Source organism: Phasianus colchicus, chromosome 16 (assembly GCF_987193195.1).
Source record: "Phasianus colchicus chromosome 16, bPhaCol1.hap1.1, whole genome shotgun sequence".
NCBI classification, from domain to species: domain Eukaryota; kingdom Metazoa; phylum Chordata; class Aves; order Galliformes; family Phasianidae; genus Phasianus; species Phasianus colchicus.
The window spans coordinates 11,710,220-11,732,165 of NC_143451.1; the positions used below are offsets into that span (position 1 = coordinate 11,710,220).

Consider the following 21,946-nt stretch of genomic DNA (forward strand, 5'->3'; position numbering starts at 1 on the left):
ACCCTGCCTCTGCCTCACACCTTCCCTTTCTCATGCGAACAGCTCCTTCAGGTGGCCCATCCCCATTCTTTGGGGCTGGTCAGGTCTCATGGCAAGTTCAGTGGAGAGTGACAGTGTTTTGCAGTGAGGAAGTGGTGCCACTGGCTCCTCCATCACTGAAGACACTGATGAATTGATGGGATGAGACTGCATGGTTACTGTCTGAGTGTCTGTCTGTTGCCTATACCATGACTGGTGTGTCTATAGCCTCAGTGAAGACTTCAGGGATGGTAAAGACCCAGCTGACAGATCTGGGAGGGAAGAAGAGGTCTTCTTTTGGGCAAGCAGATGGCTGCTGGCCTGAGCCAAGGAGCACTGCCCTAATCTTCAGCTGCTCTTACAGAGCTCTAAGCTGTGAGGCTTTTATCCCTGTGAGATGGTGACCTGGCTTGCATCTTCGTGATGCAGTTCCTAATAGGTAGACAGCATACTCAGCATGATCTTTGCACTCCACAGGGTCTCCATCTCAACTGGAAGGGCTGTGTCTGGCTCTCTTGCTGTTCTCTCATGGAGCTGCAGATCTTAATGTTCAGTCTGTTTTCACCCATTTTCAGACCCTCAGTGGAAAGGTTTGAGTGAGCAACCTTTAAAAACTCATAGTGATGCAGCTAAAGTATAAACAAAGGTGCTTAGCATTGAATGAACAGAATCATTTTTCTCCTAGATCTGGTAATAAACCCAAAGTGCAAATGATTGTCCTATTTTTCATTGATGTACTGGTATATAATTGTGGCTTTGTGGAGTTCACTTGCTGGTCATCCCGTTTCTGAAATGTCCAGATGTCTCCAGACCATCTGACCTTCCACGTCTTAAAGCCATCACATACACTGACTGTTTGCCCTAACATTTAGTTAATTTGTTCTAAAAAAACAGCTGATCAAATAAGGTGAATCCAATACCTCTTATTGCCTGTTTCTTCACAGTACCAATCTTCTTTTTTTTCCCTTGTCTTTCTATACAAATTGCATCTCACATCTGCTTCCAAAGATAATTTTTTGGGGGGCTACCAGCAGTTATCTAATTGAGCACCATGCATCTCACCCGTGTTTCCTTACAATGACCTGACATTTTTGTATGGATGGTCTGGCATGTCACCAGGCACTGCTTCTCTCTGCCAGGCTATCTGGAGTTGCTTGTGCCATTGCCACCAGCTCTGTTATCATTTTTTATTGTATGGCTATCATCAGGTTGAACTTTATCTCTTTGTCCTGCCCCAGTACCTCATTGTCATCCTGAATTTTCTATCTTAGGCTTGCTGAGCTGCTGTGGTGGGATAAGTCCGTATTGCTGAATGAAAAAGGTGTTGTTGGGGCTCTGGCTGCCTGGCGTGGGGCGATAGGAACAAGAAGTAACAGCTCCTGCTGGCCTCTGGGCAGCCAGCCTGGGGCTGTGGTCAGCAGCACTGGAACATTGGCCCATTGTCCTAGGTGGTGGCTGTGAGCCTGCAACTGCTGAGATTCCTAGCCAGCATCCCCCTATATGTGACCAGATGGAAATTTGACCTTGGGATCTGACCTGTCTTGAATTCTGGTGTCACTGAGGACCTGTTTCAGGACTCTGGTGTCTCTGGATCTCTGTGGTGTGCAGATAGGAATGGGGGATCCGTAAGCTGAGCATCACCCAAACACATCCAAAGAACTCTGATGCTTCCCGGAGCTCACCTTGCTTTGTCAGGGTAACCAGCTGCAGGGAAAACTGTGTGCCCCATCCGAGAGCTGCCCCAGGGAGAAGAACCATCAGGTGACATCAGGAGCTGCTGTCCTTGAGGAGAGTGGCCACCTCTCCCAGGGAGCCCAGCCTGCGGGGACGAGAGGTGACATGGAATTGTTGACTGAGCTCACAGTGGCTCTGGGCTGGATGTCAAAGCTGTAGGGCATTGGCCTGGCCATGAAGGCCATTGCTTCATTACACTGATCCTCGTGGGGGGAGAAGAGGGATGATTCAAGGGCACAGGGAGTGTCCAGCGATCGCATGATGTTCACTGATGCCATCCCCTGCTGAGCAAACATGGGGGCCTGCCTGGGCCACGGGCCAGCTCAGGGGAAGTTTCCAAGCCAGTGTGTGGGCAAAGGGAGCACAGAGAACTGCTTGCACAAAGTCAGTTGTGAAGAAACACAGATCCAGGAAACATGCAGCCAGATTAGCCACAGCACCCAGTCTGGCTCTTCTCCTGGCACAGGCGGCTCTGAGGCTCATTGCCCCCACCCAGTGCAGAGGGGTGAGCTTGCAGTATGGGTCTGGGAAATTAAACCCACTCCTGAGGAGTTACCACTGGGCAAAATCAGCTCTGGGTCCCTGCTGGCAGTGTGTTTGACTCTGCAGTGTCCTTGCTGCTATTTGCAAATAGTGAGTGAGCCACCAAACACGTGCCATGGAACATGTGAGGCAGCGGCATTCAAAGCTCTTGATGTGCGATCAGAGCCTCAAAGCAATGCTGCACGTGTCTGCAGCAGAGTCCAGCAGCCAACCAGGGCTAGGACTGCTGGCCTGAGCCTCCAGCTTCACATCCTGTGCTTTGGGAAGTTGCTGGAGTGGGACAGCACAAATGTGTGCATCCCTGTGCGAATCCTGTGTACATCTTTGTGCACATTTCTGTTTGCATCTCTCTGTGCACCCCTGTGCACTTCCCTCTGTCCCTCTGTATATGCACATGCAGGTCCCAGAGCAGTGCTGGGCATGGTTCAGTTGCTCTTCTTGCTCTGTGTAGGGGACAGACGTACCCACATCCACATGGCAGGGACTGGCTAACAGGGCTGCGTTATGGACTTCATTGAAACCCCCACTCCCTTTCTTGGTTAGTTCTTATTCTGCTAAAGTGGGTCAGGCTTTGCTGATGTGTTTGTCAGGTTGCCTTCAAGCATGGCAGGAAGAGCTGTGACACAAAGGTATTCGAGCAGATCAAGATGTGACTCTTCAGTTAGTACAAGCAGGGACCACCACGGCCATGGTGAGAGCAACATTCTGGGGAGGTTTCCTCCTCCTGCTGCCCAGGACTAGCAGCCCCATCCCCACTGCTGGCCCCAAGGAGTATCACCCAGCTCTATTTGCCATAGTTTAATGTTTAGCAACAATAAACAATTCATATCAGGCTTTGCTGTCCGGATAGCTGCGTTTTCCTGGGAAGTTCACTGCTCTTGCAGGACAAACAAGCCCAGAATATGGTGGCACACTTGGTGTGCATTAAGTTTTCAATGGGAAGTAATCAGCATTCCTCCAGCTGCCATTCCCCTGCCCCAGCCATTCCCTGGGCATCAGCCAGGACCTGGTGCCTGGATATATCCATGCCTGCCCTTATAGCTTTCTCTCCATCCTGGCTACACTCTGATTTATTTGGGAAGGGGTCGTTTATCTGCTTGAGGTTGGTTTGGATTTTTACTCCAAATAGCTGTCAGAAAGCAATGCTTACTTCATTCTAGCAGCATTGAAATGAGGTTTTTAAACAGTGTCAAGGGGGAAAACATAACAGCTTTCCTTCCTCTGACTTGAGAAATTTGAGAAATTGTCCTTTATGTGGCATTTCTCAGCCAGCAATCCAATTTCTCCCCACAGAGGAATGTGCCCTATGTGCATTATGGGGTTTGATGCCCATTGGACACCCCGGGCTCCATCCAGCCCAGTTCTACCTTGTGCATACAGCTGAGCCCTGCCCTGCTTCCCCCTCGATGGTGACTGGCAAGGAGGGAAGCAGGAGCATCATCTGGGGCAGCTCAGACCCTGACTGCGTTTTCTGTTTCGTCATTAAAAAGAATGCAAACAAATGCCATTAGAGAGTGACATTCCAGACAAACAGTTCCCTGTATTTTGCTCCTATTTTGCAGGGGAATTAATGCAGAACTGCTGTTCCTGACACTGCAGGAGGCTCTCCTGATGCTGTCGCTTTGTTTGGGGCACGCTGAGCAGGGCTGGATGCAGATCCCAGTTGCACAAGGATTGCACCTGGGAGTTGCCATCCGCCAGCCCATTCCGGCATCTCTCAGCAACTGCACAGATAATTGCAGTCGCTGCAATAAGTCTAATTGTTCCTGCTGGATAACGAGCATTTTGCATCGTCATCTCCAGCTGCAGAGAGCATCATCCGAGATGGTATTTCAGGGGTGGAAATTGGCTCCTCTGAGCCAGGGAAGGATGAATCTGGCTGGCTTCAGCCATCCAGAAAGAGAAAACAAACAGCACCCACGGATGACAGCTCTGCCAGCATGGTCTGGGACAAGGCATGGGCTGGAGAATGCTTCCTGCAGGAAGCCTGGGCACAAGGCTGTGCAAATGTTAGATTTCCAGTGTGTTTATAAAGCACAGCCAAATCCCTGTGGATGTCTCCAGAATGCCCTACTCTCACCTCCACTCATCATTGTCCCTGCAGGACACAGAGGGGACATGTGTGCACATGCATGGGTATGCACACATGTGCACACACACAGTCGTGCACACACACACAAACACACATGTGCATGCACATGGAACTGCTCCCAGCCCAGCAACACGTGTGCTCCTATGCTGCTCCAGCACTGCTGAGTATAAGAAGTACAAAACCAAAGCCTTTCCTTCCACATTGCATCCCTATTGCCACGCACAACCTCCTGGCAATGTGTTTGCAAAGGATGCTGCTAAAAATGCCTTGAAAAAGAGTGGCTCAGGGCTGGAGATAAGAGTCTTAAGGGCTGGTTAGGCAAGGAGAGAGAGGAAAAAATGTGTCAGGCCAAGAAAGGGGAGAGATAAGCAGGGCATCGGGCTGGGAGCACTGAGCCACCCGTCTCCCTGGCGCCAGAGGGCTGCAAGGTGGCTGGATCTGGGCCGTGATACCCTGGGCTGGAGCCAGCCACGTGGCAGAGCCTGCTGCCCACAGGGCTGGGAAGGCTGGGGATGGTGGCACAAATCTGGCTGCACAGTGCAGGGGGCAGCCATGCCTGTCCCTGGGATGGGAGGGCTAGGGACAGGGGGATGGAGTGTGCTCCTCCAGCCCTGCACAGCTTGCAGACTGTTCACCAGCAGGGCTGCCATCCCAGGTTATTACCTGGGATTTTGTATGTGCCAGGGACATGCCCAAGAGGGGAAGATGCTCATTTCACACTATTGACCAGTTCTGTCAGTGGCCGTATTTAACGCCTCAGGGAATTGCAACACGCTGCCTCTCTGTCAGCTTGCTCTTGCTCCGAGCTTTTGGGGCTGGGATATATCTGGTGCCAAAGCAGTCTCTGCTGCTGCCTGGAGATGGTTTCTGGGGGGCAGGAGGAAAGGCACTGCATCTCAGAGCTGCTGGGGCTGAATTGTGCACATCGCTTCCTATTTGCAGCTCTTGATGCTCTCTCAAAACGAAAAGCATGATTTAGTTGGAGGATGGGAAACACAGGGAGTCAGGGCAGGGCTGAGCCCCCACCTCTGCAAAGCCAGCCACTGGCATCAGTCACTCTCCCCATCCTTCTTTCTCTGTGCCACCTTTGCACTGGCACCAGCAATGCTCCCTGTGCTCGTTCCACTGCTGCACCCATGCACACACCGAGGGCTGATCCCACGCACACACACGCTTCTCCCGTGCCAGATCCGTATTTGCAGCCGCTGTATATACAGTAGAATCCACCCACGGGGTGTCCAGGCTGTTCTCAGCTGGGAAGGACAGAACATCCTTGTGATTTGAAAGGTCAAAACGAATGTCAATGCGCTGTCGGCTTGAGTCAGCAAGAATGCCAAAGCTGCTGTGGGGACATGGAGTGCTCACAGGGATGGTCAGGGGCTGTCAGGGACGGTGGTCCATGGCAGAACCATCCCGCTCATGTTATGAACCATTTACCCACTCAGCTCCACTCTATTTCTGGCTGTTTCAGGCTGAACCCAGCAGCAAAGATAAAGAGGGCACAGGCCCATTGAGCGGGTGTCAGAGATTGATTTCCGAGCGACAGAAGTGCTCATGTCCCTTCAGCTCCCATCCCTGTTCCAAACGATCTTCTCTGCCAATAAACCCTGTGGATCAGGCAGCAGTGCATCGGGACGAGGGGACATTTTGGAGCTGACTGCTGACAGCAGGGCCACGCGCTGCTCCTGCTATACAGACCTGATGTGTTTATAACTGCCTGCCCCAGCAGGAGGGTGCAGCAGCCCCACACCAGCAGGACCAGCCTAACTGTGACCCTGGCTATTAGCAGTGAGTCTCCTGTGCTGGCCACGCAGTTCCAGGCAGCATCAAAAGATGATTCTACCATGGTTAGATCTAGCTGAGAGGTGCTGCAGGACTGGGAGGTGCATTAGGAATCCCTGCAGGGCAGCAGGGCTGACCCTGGAAGCTGATGGCATCCTGCAGCCAGGCTTTGGAGATGCAGAGGATAAGTGATGCAGTCACTCCGACCCAGAACACCACTCTGCAAAGGACACTCATTGCCCTCCTGCCTCAAAGCCACGCAGAGCCACACATTGCCTCTGCTGCTGGTGTGGAGACTTGGGGCTCTCCTGAAGCAATATCACACAGCATCTGCTCCTAGAAATGTCACCCTGCATTTGTCACCGAGCTGCAGAGCGTTGCACAGCCCTAGCAGGCACACCAGGATGCTGCCACTTCCCACCATGTCCCTGTGATCTGGCTGCATTCTAGGGGTAAACAAAGCATTCCCACACATGCCCTGTCCCTGCAGCACACCTGGGCAGTGCACATTGGCTGGTAGCAGCAGCGGCAGCGCGTCGGTCCTCCCTTGCACCAAGCAGCAGAGCTGGCAGTGCCGTGGTGCCTGGCAGGGCCCTGCTGGCCCCGACCTCTCTGGCTCTGAGTACAGGACAGGAACACTCCGCACTGTTGTTTTCAGCTCAGAAAGAAGAACGGGACCTTCGGGCTGTTCCCGGGACATTGTGGCGTCCCGACTGCTGCCGGGGGGGCTGTGCTGCTGTCTCTGTTTCGTCCTTCGCCAGGCTCAGGGCTGCAGATGGGCTCTCCTCCATCTTTCCCACCACTGGACAGCCTTTGGGGAAGCACCAGCGGCTCCAGATTGGAAGTTGAGGGAGTTCAGCAGCCCCGCTGCTGGGTGGGAAGTGTGCCCACTGCCTTCGGTGCCATGGGCACTGAGCTGGAACACAAGCGTGCAAGGAATGCACTCCCACCTCGTCTCACCCCAAACCTGGCTCCTGCCCATTGAGCAGCCCCTGATCTGCAGGGAGAGGAGAGCACAGAGCAGCTGTGATTTATGCCCATGTCATGGGGGAAAATGCAGTTGAGTCCTGAACATCAGGTTGTCCCTACCCAGGGACCTGAGGGCCTTAAATTCACAGGTCTTAGGGACAATGCAGGCCTGGACTACACAGATTTGGATGATGTACCTGGGGAGCCTGGCACAGAGCTGGCACAGTTTGCTGCTGGGCACACGGGCCGTGAGGCAGGCAGCAGGCAAGGACGAGGGCACTTTTCCCTCTATTTCTAGAAGAAAAAGCAAATCCCCCACAATCAGTGGGGACAGGGCACCTCGCTGTCAGCCCCTGCCTGCCCCCACAAAGCCCCAGGCAGCTCACTGCTTATCAGCCACCCACGGGCAGGAAAATAGCCGTCTGCTTTCCCTTCCCGTATGAGCGATTGTGGAGCGGGCACTGCTCAGAACTCACCCAAGCTGTGCCAGGGCCGTGTGCTCAGAAGCCACCAGCCATACTGAGATCTGACCCCCAATTCCCAGCACCGGGCACAGCCCTGATAACAAGCAGGAGCCACACAATGTGCCCATGTGAGCTGAGTTCCCGCTGGCATGCCAAGAGGTATGCAGGGGTTGTTTAATCTGGTGGAGTGACAAATTCCTCCTGCCCCGTTGCAGGCTTTCCACAGCCGTCTTGGCAGGGAAACACAGCGTTTCAAAGGAAATCCAGATACACAAGTGATCTCAGCAGAAGAGGCTTTAGGAGCTGGCTGGGAAAATAAAGCCTGTTCTCAACCAGCTGTGCCACGACAGTGAAGCCAATGTCCAAAATGTCCCCACATCCTTCTGCCAGAGAAGCTCTGCTGGGGTGGGTGAGGACAGGTGCCCCCAGCTGCAGGCTGCTAAGGGCTGGGAATGGGAGTTATGAGCCAGGGGAGCCTGGGGCAGCCCATGCCCATTCCCTTTGCTCTGTGACCATTCCTTCTACACCCTTTACTCCATAGCACAGTGACATGCACTGTAGTGGCAGTGATTTTAACCATTGCGCTGCTCATTCCTTCCCTGTGTCCCCATTGAGCTGCTTAGTCCCTCATCCCTTATTCCTTGTCACTTATCCCCTACACCTTATGCATTGTCCCTCCTCCTTTCCCCTTTCCCCCTTCTGCTCCATCCCTTGTCCCCTGTCCCTCATCCTTTGTTTCTTGTCCATTATACCCCATCTCTTTTCCCTGTACCTCGTGCAGGGACCTGATCTAGCCAAAAGCCAAGGCTTCAGGCTCCAACCCTGCAGCTCAGTGTCTCACCAAGGTGCCACAAGCCCAGCTCTTGTTTGTGTCTCTGGGTCACATCTTCACCAGCCTCAAAACAAGGTCTTAGTTTTTGCTGCCTGGCAGCTGACCCCTGGCCCTCCCAGGGGATGGGTCCCTGAAGGCTGGCAGGGATTTACAGCCACTGTAATTTATGCTGGGGGACAGAGCCAGCACTGCAGCGGCTCAACAGCATGGCTGTCCCAACATGACCCTACCCTGTAAGTGGGACAGAGTCCTGCGGACAGACAGACATCCCCTGAGGACAGACAGATGTCCTCTGCAGACAGCAGTGGCATTCACAGGGTGGACTACAAGCTGCAAATGTTGTCACCCCTCTTCCTCCCGGCAAAGAACAGGCATAATGTTTTAAAGCACAAGTATTTGCCTCTAGTTTGGTGAGCTGGGAGGAAACTGCTCCTCTTATCCAACCCGAGAGGGACATGGTGGGAGCTGGCATGGGAGGGTCAGTGTGTGACACAAAAGCAGGGCAATGATATTGGGCTAAGAGAAAGCACCTGAACACTTAGAGCAAGCAGAGGGGCTGTAAACAAGCCTGGAACATCCCCAGAAATGCCTGAAAGCAATGTAGGAGGGAAATGAAATTCCAAAAGCCGCTTGCACTCCATCACATCGTGCCAGCACTCGGCCGCCACTCACTTCCTCCCTTCCTGCATATTGGGGCTCAGACCAAGCAGACAGCCCTGCTGCAGGAGGATCACGGCGCAGATGGCTGAAGAGCTGTGCCATGTCTTCAGCAGGGTGTTGAAATCCAGCCCTGGTGCCCCCGGGCTGCTCCTCCTCCCCGTCCTCCTGGGTGAGAGGTCTGCCTTGCTTGGCTCTGTTTACCACTCCATGGATTTTCCCCTCCAGCCGTTTCTGTATTCTCACTGCAAAGTGATGCAGAACCACCTTGGCTAAACAAGTGAAAGCTCAGCACCAGTTCCAACCAGTAAGGAGCAAGGAGCTCTCGTGGCAGGAGGGGGCACATGGGGTCACCCTGTAAGGGCACTATGGGGGACCAGGCATCCAGAATGGAGCTGTCACCTCCCAGACCTGTGGGGAGGCGTCTCCCCGCCTTCAGCATCACCAGCATCCCTCTGGGACAGCCTGGGACAGGGCTGGCCCGCAGCACAATGAATCTTTGGTGATGAAACCTCTGTGGTGGGACACACGAGCAGCCTGCACCGAGGTCACGCTCTTCTTAATAGGATTTCACCATCCAGAGAGTTACTGCAGGAGGACAACGCTGGTTCTGCTGTGCATTATTCCTGCCTGTCCCCAGAGCTGAGTGGTGGAACCCCCATCTCCTTCTGCCCCAAATGTGGGGAAGGTGCACCAAGCCTTGCAGCATGTATGGGGGGTGAGTGAGCCCATCACCCTGCCCATCACCCATGGATAATATTCTCTGAGCCCAGTGCTCATTTTCACCCCAATTACACCCAGAGGCAGAAGTCAAAAGGCTATTTCTATGCACTCCAGAACTGCTGATGGAAAGGAAACTTTCCTGCTGAGCAAAATGCTGCGGCGTGAGCCCAGCCCTGCTCTAGGATATCAGAGCTCAGCACCAAGGCGAAACTTCATGGGAAATCAGCCTGCCTTGGGCTGCCTGCTTACGGCACCACTTGGTTTGTTTTGTTCCCAGCTCGAGATACCGGTTGGACAAAAAATGCTTTGTAAGGATGGAATTAAAAAGGATGATGCAAAGCCCACAGGGTGCCTGGGAGAGGAAACGTGAGTGGCCAGCAGTCGGCAGCCACGGGGTGCAGCGTGTTTGGAGAACACAGGGTTCCTGCCATTGCCCATGCATGTGACTTTGTATATAACCACCAGTTACACACTAGATTTAATCTTGGGTCAAAAGTCACAGATAATTTGAACCATGCACAAATTATTCGTTGAACATTTGATGGGTTGTTGGTGTTGTTTTCTTTTTTTTTTTTGCTACTTTTTGTTTGGCCCAAACAACCTCAGCAAAACCAATGAGCCCTTGCTTGTGGTGCCCAAGGGTCAGGGCTACCTGCGTGCCCCTGCTGCCTTCCCAGTGCTGTGCATTTGCTATAGAGAGAAAAAATGAAGGATACAAGGCAAAACCTCCAGTCTGGAGCTCAGCAGGGGTCCTCAGCCCCGTTGTTCTGCTGCTTTGTGGGTGACCACGCAGAGGGTGCCCTCAGCACCCTGCAGTAGCGCAGTGCAGGTGCTGCTTTCCTCAGCACATTCAGCCCCAGCTCATCACCCACTTTGGCTCCTGGTTTTCTCTATCTGGTGTCTCCTTTCCACCTTGAGCCTCAAGCTGGCACTGGAAGCCAATCTGGTATCAAAGAGATATCAGCAGGGACGTTGGTAACAGTGCTGTCTTGTTGGGTTAATTGAGCAGAGGGATCCACCAGCTCATCCATGGCTGGGCATGGCAATGGCCCCCACTTCTGCACGGAGCAGCCCACTCCCCAGCAACTCCACCTTCCCACCAGCACCAACAGCTTCAACACAGAGGCACTGATTCTTCTTTCCCAGCACTGATACAGCTGCACAGGATAGGGGAAAACCCCTCTGGGACAAGGAAGAGAAAGCGCTGCCACAGGAACAAATAGCAATAATACTGCTGATAGCACTTTTCCAGAGCTTCACAAACATTAATTTGTGCTGGTACACAGTTCAGTGTATGGTTCCCATTTTATCCACTAGAAAAAGAAGTGGCCATTTTAATTTAACCTAACTCCTCTTTAATTTAATGCTGGGGCACTTGCAAGAAAACCTGGAGCCTGTTTCAGAGCTCCTGCACAGGAGAGTGATGCTCCAAAGGGTGACACGTGGAACAGTAGCAGCAGCAGTGCCTTTCCAAGTTATTCCTCATCCCAGCACAAAATTTGGGGCCCAGAATGGTGCAAACAGTCCAGGCTTCACCATGGCCCTTCAAGCTCTCCCTGCAGCTGCAGCAGCTCGCTGTGCCTTTGCTTTCTTTCCCTCTGCTTTTGTGCCTTCCTGCGTCCTGTCTCCACACCAGGTTGCCTCCTTAAGTGTCTGACTTTAATTTCTCTCCACCAAGAGCCGGGCCTAAGCAATTACATAATAATGAGCTATTCATCCAGAGGGAGGGCACGGATCTAGGTTAATTGGGCTGACAATTGAACTCAAGCCTTTCCGGTTTTGCCCAGTTTTCCTGATTTTTTTTTTTTTTCTCTTCTGCACAATCTCTGCAAAGCTCTCAGCCTCGTTAATTAATAAGGTAACTTCCCCCCGAGGGCTGTTTTGTTCTCCCCTCCCTCCTGCCAATGCTTGGGTAGAAGAAGAAGCAAGAATTAGCTAGCTGGTAACGAAGCAGCCGGCACTGAGCAGGATGGAGCTGGTTTGCTCTGATGGCTGTGCAGGCTGTGTGGGGCTGCTGCTGCCCTCCTGGGTTTTGGGGAAACAATGCTGCATGTGCAACACAGGTGCTGTGCCAACACAGGTTGGATGTGGTGGGTGGATGCAGAAAGCAGCTGGGCTGGGTGGGGGCTGAGTCATGGTGGGGGCTGTGAGGATGGGGGGAGAGATGCAAAAGCATTCATGGCTCCTTGTGAATAGACAAACCTAAAAGCTTGCGCGCTTCTGAAGCCCTTTGAGCCACCAGAAACACAGGGCTGATGAGCAGGGGTGCAGCCCAGCACCCTGTGACAGCGGTGACACTCAGGGAGTCCCCAGCATTGTCCCACCAAACTGGGATGCTGTGGGGAGGGATGGAAGGAACGGACCAAGCTGTCCTGCCACACACCAGCTGCCACCACCATGGGAGCAGGTCCTGCTGCTGCCCTGGCAGCCACATGTTTTCTCTGTTTTACTTTGCAGCATCACATGCGTGCAGTTTGCCGGCTCCATCCTGGTTGGTACCCACACACGTGCCAGATAGAAACACATCCATTTCCCCATCATTTTCCTGTATTGGGGACTTATGGAGCTGAACGGGGCCAAACCATTCCCCTGGCCACGCTCCTGCTTCAGGACCCCAAACCCCAGAGAAGAGCCACTTATGGGATGCTGTGGCAGGTTATGGCTTGGCAGCGTGGCGGCCTCGTGCCGAGGAAACAGCCGTGAGCTCCAGCCCTGGGGAGGGGTGGAGGCCCTACACAGCGTGTTCCTTCAGAGTGTTTGTCAGCACAGGCACAAACAAACATTTCGTGGGGCCTTTGCCAGGAGGACAGGATTAACGTGCACGGAGACCCGAAGGACGCAGGAAGCGCTGCAGCCATCGCTGAGAGCTCCCAGCCTCCACGCACTGCCAGGGCACGGGGAGCCTTACACCTCCGGGGACTGCGTTACTCAAGGCCTTGTGTACAAACAGGAGCAAAACCCATTAATCCTGGCAGGAGGGAACATGTGTCCTGATGCTGAGGGGTGAGAGGAAACCATCAGAACACTCTCTGGTGTCCCACAGCCTCACCACCCGCTGTCCTGTCCCCCAAAAGGAGCCTTACTTTGGGATGAATGGGAGGGAGAAGTGAATTGAGGGATGTCTGTGGGATTTGCAATGAAAAATCCCACATTGGGATCATGGGGAGAACCAGGAGGCCAGGAGGAAGCAGGGCAGAGCCAAGCTGGAGGCATGGAGCAGAAAGAAGAGGATGATGAGGAATGCTCTGTGCTGCCAGGGGCCCACAGCCCACATATTTCCAGCAATACTTTCCATGTGAACCCTACAGACCCCCTAGTTCTTCAGATCCATGAGTTTTTCATGAATTTGCCCTCTGCTTCTCTCCTCCATTTCACTGAGGGGCAGTGGGGTTTGGATATAGGGATGGGATGCAGAGATGGAATGCAAGGGTGGGATACAGGGATGGCTGCAGGATGGGATGAAAGGATGGGACACAGGGATGGGATGCAGGGATAGGATGCAAGGGTGGCATTCCTGGGATGCGGGAATGAGGTGAGCAGGATGCTGTGCAAAGGAACCAGATCTTGCTCTGAGGCTGGGCTGGCAGCTGCACGCTCCCTCACACGATCACACAGTCCCCTCTAGTGGATATTTCTCTTGCATCCCCACTGCCATCCCGCCCACAGCGTACAGGGCAGCACCGCACTGCAGGCCCTGGCTCTGAGCACCAATGCCAGGCACAACCCGCTCAGCTCTGCACACCAAAGTGGGGCACAGCAGCCAAAGCTCCGTCCAGCTGCTGTCGAGGGCTGAGCCATCCCCTGCTCTGCTCACTCCCTTCCTGCGTATTCGGGTGACTCAGCCCTCCATTCCTTCCCTGCCGTTGGCCCCCACCACCCGCAGGTTTTGCGTCAGGGCTGCCCCTGCGCAGCATCACTGGGCTCGACCCCAACCCTGCAGCCCCGCTCCCCCGCTTCAAGATCTTTGGGCTTTGGCCAACGTGAGAGCAAGTTAATGAATAACTCAGCGCGAGCATCGCTTGCACTGACCTCATCAGGTCCTGCTGTGCTGAAATGGATTGGAATAGGGGTGGTGAATTTAAGAGGGGTGCCTGCACACAGGTAATGGGACTGGCCACGCTGCCCGTAGCTTTTGAGCAATGCCAAAATCAGCCCTTAGTGCTGATACATAACAGGTGCTTTCCTTGCTTCCAGCATCCTTCGTGTGGGCTGAGGCCATCAGGGTCCAGTGCTCACAGTGAACCTTTGCAGGCTGCCCCACAAACCAGCTGCGAGGGCAGGGAGGAGCTGTTGCCCAAACTCCAGCAAGATTTTTGGCCCCATAGTGGCTTTTGGGGGATGCAAACCTGGTCCAGGCTGCGCTGCCCAAACTCACCAGGAGCAAATAGATGTCCCTGGGTGTCCCAGGGCCGGAAGTCCCAATCCCATCATGGATGTCCCTCAGTCCCCCACAGCAGCTGCATCCCCCCAGAGCCCACTGAGTGCACAGAGAGAGGTTGAGGCTGTGGCACAGAGAGGTTTATTGTGCGTCTCCTTCGCAGTGCGGCAATGGGAACATGCATCTCTTCGTAGCCACTTTCATGTTCAACAGAGAGGAAAAGCCCCAAATCTAAGCTCTTTGGTTAACCCTATGAGTGCCAGAGACATGCACAAGGGAATGCACATCCCAGCCCTGGTGCAAATGCTCCATTCTTCCCCCAGTATCAGGGGGAGAGGGTCCGACCCGTGCTACCCCTTGGGCTCAGAAATGCATATCTCAGGTATGAGCTGTACCACATTTTTCCTTGCCACTGCATCTAGGCAGGATTCAAGCTGTGGCAGGATTGGACTCACCAGTGAACCACAAACGTAATCTCTGAGTGCTTCCAACCATCTAACGCAGTGGTCTGAACTGGAAGAGAAAAATCAAACTGTCCTTAAAACTGCACAGGGCAGTAAAAACATAGGGAAAAAAACAATTCCCAGCACCAATGCTTGCTTCCTCTGTGCCTGGAGGGGAGCCTGGGATGAGGCACGTGCTACCTGGAGAATGCTCCCAGCACCTGGATGCAAACACCCCATCCCTATGGCAAAAGCAGAACCACAGGTGTGAAACTGCAAAACCCAAACTCTGCTTTTTGGGAAGCCAGGTGCCAACAAAACTTGATGTCTATTGCAGTGCTCCTCAGCAGCCTCTATTTTGTAGATGGATGTTTAAAAATGAAAGCTCTGCATAGCCCATCTGAGCACTGAAAGGACCACACCGTGATGGAGAACTGCATCACAGCCCTGAACATGGTGGATGCAGTAGGACAGCAACCCACATGGGATTTCTGTGTGTCCAGGTGGAGCCTGACACAGGAGAAACTCCAGCTCTGTTTTCATTTGCTGTGAACCCCTGTGGCCTCTCCAGCATCACACATCTCACCAAGGAGACGGTGGGTCTGGAAAGCTGTATCCCTGGGATCTGTCTAATGGCTGGATTTGGGCAACCGCAGTAATGTGCCAGTTTATTTCAGCTCCAGCATGGGCTGGGAGAGCACTCCAGAAAGCTCGGGCAGCTCATGGTATCAGTGGGCAAAAAATCAACTCGCAGCCTATACAATGCTGTGCATGATGCTTAGCAGAGCTGCACCTCAGGTGGCAGCACAGCCCAAACACACACCTGAAGCACACAGTGGTTTGAACAGGAAAAACTAAAATAAAATCATTGTGGGATATCACTCCCAAACCATGCAGTCTTAACACAATATCCCCATCCCAACAGACAGGGCTGCTTTTGGAAAGACCCGAGGCAATTCGGGTTTCACTTCTGGCCCTACAGCAGCTTGGGAAGGCACAGATTTGAAGCATTGACTTCAAGAGCCCCTCCAGGTCCCACGCATGGTGGGACAGACTGCTGCTGCTGAAATTTGTTGTTTGTTGGCTGTGTGGCTCTGGGCTCAGATTGCTTTGTGCTGATGGGGATGAGAGAAGAGGAAAGATAAAGGTGCAAGGCAAGCAGCACACAGGATGACCAACCATGGCCACACATCTCAGTGGGGAACTTCACCCCTGTGATCAGCAAGTCCTTGGACAAGACGGAGGGAACAGTGGTGGGATCTCAAATGGTGTGGGCAGACCCAGCTGCACAATCAGAGGGATCTGCATCATGACATCTCCTCCACAGAGCCGGGAGAAGCAGCAGCAGCCATGTTCCAGTGCATGGTTGCTGCTGTTTGGGGGATGGGGCAGGCTCAGGGAGATGGGAGGTGCCACATCCCAAGCAGGCAGCAGCATGATAGCCTCACCGTGCTCCCTGCCCAGTCCCTTGGTGCTCTGCTACCTTCTCTGCGATGCTGTACCTTCTCCACCACCTCATGTTTTATGTTTTTCCATGCAGCTCTGCACCAATGGCTTTAGGTTGCTTAGTGCATCAACTGTCCCACTGCCCAAGCCCAGCAGTTGGTTCCACCCAGGGCTGATCCATTTCTGGACGGATGCACACCCAGAGCTCTCCTGTCAGGCTCATTTCGGACATGAGGAGGAGGAGAGAGATGGGGCACAGACCATGTAGCCATCACATGCATGCCCCTGGCTTTGAAATCCATGGATCACCACCAGTGAGGGCTTGCTGAGTTTCTTACAGCTCCTGGCTAACGAAATGACTGCTCCTTCTTCCCTGAATCAGCACCAGAGTGTCTCTCAGCTGCAGCAGCTCCTCAGTGATGGGGTGGATGCGGATCATTCATAGCAGCAGGAGAACAAATCCATCGTGGCATGACTCCACCACAGAGGGACAGAGGGATGGCCTGTGCTGTGCCAGAGGGGAAAGATGACACTGGGGGTCCAACATGGCACAGAGGGCAGCCAGGCTGAAGTCTACTCCAAGGTCCCCTTCCTTTCCCACCCCATATGTGTCTGACCATCTGTCTGTCTACCTGCCCATGGTGTCGGCCTCCAGGAGGACTCCATGAGGAGATGAGCAGGCAGCTGGGATGGAGGCCAGGGTTTAGGCCGCGTGGCTCAGTGGCAGCCGTTTGCTGTCCAGAATGGCTCTCCAGTCATCAGACCAGGACTGCAACCGGCGCCTGGGCGGCTCCAGCTGCAGATGCTTGTTGTGGCAGGCAGTAAAGAGCACGTGCTCCCAGCTGGGGTTCACCTCGGCCCCTGCAAAGCAAGGAGAGGTCAGATTGATGAGTTCTTCCACTGCGAGGCGCTCCTTGCATGCTGCAGCCTGCAGACACATCCCCCTAACGAAAGCATCATCAGCAGGGCAGGGACGAGCACCCATCACCTCTGATTCTACCCATATATGCTCAGTCCTGCTGCCCCATAGCACCCTTACCAGTTATATCAGGTCTGTCATCGATGAGCAGGTCAGCAGAAACCACTGTCTTATCCCGTGTCAGAACAATCTGCTCCAGAAACTCAGGGCCAAAGTGCTTCTCCACCCAGGCATACTGCAAGGCAAAGGGAGTAGTGAGCACGGGCAGCCCTGGCACCTCCACAAATGGTTCAGCAGTGGGAAGGATGCTGCTGGAGTGCAAGCTTTTTTACATGTAGGCAGGTTCTGGCATCATATGAAATGTTAAGGCCAAGTGTATGCATTTGGCAGAGCACAGACAGCACTACAAAGGTGCTTGGGAATAATTCTGATGGAGCAGGAAATGTCGCGGTTGTGTCACAGCTGGGGGAGCCAAATTTCAGGCCTGCTCACCTTCTCATAAGGGCAATAACGGTACTTCTTGATAGGGCTTGTGCAGATGAACACGTCAGTGCTGCCAAGAGAGAAAGAGGGACAGTGTCACTGGGTGGCCAAAGCCTGCCCCCCCTGAGCTGTCCCTGCATGTCCAGCCTGGCATCAAAGCAGCCCCCACACACAGATCAGGAGGACTGAAGCTGTCAACCCATAAGATCCCACTCTCAGGATGTGCACCCACACTCACAAGGACATTCTCCTTTTCATTTCCCTTGCTGGGAGCAGAGTGCTGAAGAGAAGGGGATGCACATGGCTGATTTGCAACAAGCCTTCTGCTTCTTCCTCCCATGCCCAGCACTCCCAACACTGACACTGCACTGAGCACTGCTGCCAGGAGACAGATCAGCCTGCAAAGCCACTGCTGCTCTCCCACCAACCCCAAATACCACGGCAAGGTTCTACTCACTCTGCCAAATTTGACATTTGCTTCACAGCTTCCACAGCGCCAGGGAGCGGGTCCAGCTCAATGAAGAAGTTCTTGGATTCCCAGATGCTGATAGCTTTCTCCTGTGAGAAGGAAGAGAGCTGTTACTGCATAGGGCTTCTCGGTGCTCCCCTCTCTGCATGAGCACATTTTCCATGGATGGAAGCAGTGAGAAAGATCATAGTTATAGAATGGTTTGAGTTGAAAAAGACGCTTAACAGTCATCTAGCCCAAATCCCCTGCAGTGAACAGGGACATCTACAGCTGGATGGAGTAGAGTTGGCTCTGGTCCCCTTTTGGTGACCTGCATAGTTTAGGTTGGAGGCTTAGTTTTGCATGTGCAGCTCGACATGTGGGGAGAAAGCTGCTTCAAAGCACAGAATATTCAGCACCAAACTGAACTTCAGGTCTGTGTCTGGAGGATCAGTGCCAATGTGGATCCATCTGAAGTGCGCTGGTTCCTGTGCTGCAGTGTGATGCAGTTCAAGTCAAGATGCTCTCTGCCCTATTTATCTCCATTAGATCACTTAAAATGATCTAAGCTGTTCTCATAGGAGACAGTGTATTCTAGGAAGAAATATATGCCAGGATGAATGCATATAGTCTTCCTCAGGGATGCCCAGGAAAATGGAACAACACTAGGCAAGGGTTTGAAATACATAACATCCAGATTTGCAGCCATGTTGCACTGCTCTGGTCCAAAGGGAGAGCAGAGCAAAGAGAGACCACAAGGAATGAATGCTTTTAGGACAAAGCAGAGCCTGCTGCACAGCTCTGAGGAACAGCATCCAGAGCTCCCTCAAACAGGAAGCAGCCTGGCAGCTGCCAAGAAAAGCAATTATTTTGCAGACATGGGGTCCTTGTGGAGGAGAGCCTGGGAACAGCAGGGGTGCAGACACAGAAAGCAGCCATGTCCCGATGTTAAAATGCAGCTGAGCAGCTGGGAGAAGACATGATGTGAGCCCTGCCCTGAAGGATTGGTCTTCATTCTGAGCACCTCTGCTGCTTTATTTGGGGAGAGGAAATAGGGAGAAAAGGAACTTAAATTCCTGAACTAAAACCAACACCCTAGCAGCTCACCAATGGTCCAGGCAGACATTCAGACTCCAGTTACTCTGCCACACATTGGTGGGCAATGTTTTATTTCTAGGGAACTGAATGTAGCTGCACAGGAGAAATGTGCCCTGATGCAGCAAAGCACTTCAAACTACACTGAAGTGTTTTCTTACAGCAGTGACTTCCATAGCTATTCTGCTTCCACTTATGTCAAAAAGCATTTTGCAATCAAGCTCGATGGGGGAAGAACTGAGCCCATCTTGATGAAAAATCCCACACAGCTCCTATAGCCAGAGTAGCTCCCTGCAGCATGGCAGTCAGAAGAAGTCCCCCAGGCTGGAGATCTCACCTTGCACCAAGTAGGATGGGCCCTTCTGAGAACTTCCACCCCTATTTTCTGCTGCTTCTCTCTCCCCATGAACACTTCCGTCCAGAACTCTCCACCCTTCCAGGCTCTGTGCACTATGTGCTGCTGTTCTCCATTTATTTGGGCTCTTTTCCTCCTGTTTTCCAGTCTCCTCTAATGGTGCTCACCAATGGCTGGAACATGCCATGCTCCTGCAACCACTCAGCAGCTCCTGCTCTCCTTACCCCTGATCTGGGAGCAAGATGGAAGCAGAGGTTCTCCAGGGCTGGTCTGTAGGAGATCTGCTATTTCAGCTCAAGATATGGAGGTTTTATGTGACTGTGGCAGACACGACCTTATTTCATTTAATACATTCAAACAAGTTAAGATTCAGAAAACTAAAAAGTATTATCATGCACTACCTCTGTCTAATCTTTATCGCCCACCTTACTGCATGGATGATGCCCTGCTTCCCCCCCACCCATCAACCCCTCAGCACTTTAAGCTGCTTAGGACTTTGCCAATGGGAGAGCCGGAGCCCCATGCACGCTCCCCTTCTTGCAGGCACCATACCACTGTATTCCTTGTATCCATCTCCATCCATACACGCAGGGAAAGGAGATGTGCATTAAAATTGCTGGATTTTGGGGACACAAGGTAGTGCTGCATGCAGACATGTCCCTAAGTTTGGGTGTTACCCATCACCCTCCCTGCACCCATGAGCAAACCGCAGCCCTGCACAGGTCACAGGGGGATGCACAGACTCACGCTCAGCTCAGCTGCCAGGCGCCCGTATTGCTCCGACACCCAGAAGCCCCTCCGGTCCTCCAGGGCAATGTAGGGCTTGTCGGGATACCTGGCCCTGAACTTCTTGAGGAATCCTCCTTCGAAGTCGGCCAGGACCCCATCCATATCCACCAGCACACGCAGCGCCCTGCGGGACCCCGCTGTGGGGCTGGACCCCCTGCCCAGCCCTGCCAAAGGGCCGCAGTGCCGCGGCCGCAGGTGCAAGATGCTGCTCAGCAAAATCATGGCAGAGAGGGGCTTGGGGCGTCCTTTTTTTGCGGAGAGGGAAAAGGGGAGGAGGTTATTTCAAGCACGCACTCTGCAAGCAGACAGCTCCTGCAAGCAAGTCCCCTTGCAGCTGCAGCAGGGAAAAGCACGGGGGTTGCAATCCGGTCCCTCAGAGGGACTGAGGAGGGGAAGCAAAAGGTGTGCAGAAGGGATGCGGAGGGGATGCAAAGGAGGTGCGGAGGGGATGCGGGAGGGAGGCAATGGGGTGCAGAGGCTCTTCCTCGCCCCAGCTCCTCCCCACCCATCCCTCCCTTGCAGCAAGCACCGAGCGGAGGGCTGCGGGCCGGGGCCGCCCGGGAAGCCGCGGGCCGGGGCACTGCGGAGCGCTCGCCCCGACCCGGCAGTGCAAAAACCCAGTTCCTCTTCCCGGTGCCTGAGCGAGTCCGGAACGGCGGCACCGCCTTAAAGCGGCACAAGCGCCTTGCAAAGCTCGGCTCGGCCGTCCCTCCGAGCCGCTTTAAGCCGGCTGCAGCCGCGCTCCCTCCCCTTCCCCGCGGTGCCCGGGGGCTGCGGGGCTCGGGCTGCTGCCCACCCGCCGGTGCACGGCTCGTCCTGCGGTCCCCGAGGTCGGCAGTAACATCGTTGCTGATTCCCTGCTGCCTCCCCTTTGCCACCGTGTTTTGGGGTGCGTGCAGGAGACGCGGCTGCAGATGTAACGCATGCAGTGTTTTTTGCAGCAAAACCTTAACATGCAATCCATCCCTTTGAACCAGTTCGCGGGAAGAGTTAGACTTTGCCCAGCATCTCACTGACTGCGTGACGTGAAGGTTTAAAAGAAGATACCAGGACACAGAACTCTTCAAATAGTGCCGGGAAACATCCGACCGTGCAAAGGAGGGACTCGAGGTGTCAGAACGAAGTGCTGGCATAGAAACAGCATGCACGAAGGGCTGCGTATTCTGACACAGGACCAGAGATCACCACGGCCAGAAAGCTCTCGGGGGATTTAAGCTGCTAAAGAGCAGGGAGGCATCAGGAGCGTGACTAACAGGATCAGCAGCTGCTGAGTTGGGAATGAAAAGGTTTTGCCCGAGCAATGATTCAACTTAGCAGATCCAAACTATTTCATCTTCCAATTACCGAATAGTTTCTAGGGGGTGCCTCGGCTGTAGGAAGGGCAGTGAGTTGTGCAGAGCCAATGAAGGTCAGCGAGTGAGCAGAGGAAAGAACTCCTGATCAGACCGAGCAGGGAAAACGTGAAGTTTCAAGCGGGTACGAACACGTTTGACTTATCACCACGAATGGGATTTCAGTGCGCTTCCCCAAGCACCTATTTGTCTCTCATTGACAAGCAATCAGCTTCGCCCACAGGCCGACAGCAGCTCAGCACTTAACAAACCGAATGAACATCGCTGCCACCCGGCACCGGGGGAACGAACTGTGTGCGCCGATCCGAAGGAGCGCTACTCGGACAGCGGCCCCTGAGCTGAGCGCCGCATCACGGCGGCGAAAGGCACGGCCCCGCTCCTGTCTCTAAGGGCCAAAGCCGCTCCGTCAGAGCCATCGGATCTG

At 53.7% G+C, this 21,946-nt stretch overlaps 1 protein-coding gene across 3 annotated transcripts; it reads right to left on the reverse strand.

Annotated features, from left to right (window-relative positions):
• Positions 1–14,310: 14,310 nt before the first annotated feature.
• On the reverse strand, positions 14,311–21,253 carry NT5M (5',3'-nucleotidase, mitochondrial). 3 transcript variants are annotated; one of them, XR_016471542.1, is made up of 6 exons: positions 20,129–21,253; positions 17,941–18,041; positions 17,493–17,553; positions 17,121–17,235; positions 16,714–16,942; positions 14,311–14,705 (listed from the first exon to the last, which is right to left on the reverse strand). XR_016471542.1 is itself a non-coding variant. In XM_031606480.2 (5 exons), the coding sequence occupies exons 1-5, from the start codon at positions 20,390–20,392 to the stop codon at positions 16,785–16,787; spliced, it is 699 nt and encodes a 232-aa protein (XP_031462340.1). In that variant the 5' UTR covers positions 20,393–21,252; the 3' UTR covers positions 14,311–16,784. The 3 variants fall into 3 exon arrangements, 1 of the variants encoding a protein (XP_031462340.1); XR_004168716.2 differs by having other exon boundaries at positions 14,311–16,589; XM_031606480.2 differs by having other exon boundaries at positions 14,311–16,942; positions 20,129–21,252.
• Positions 21,254–21,946: the final 693 nt, after the last annotated feature.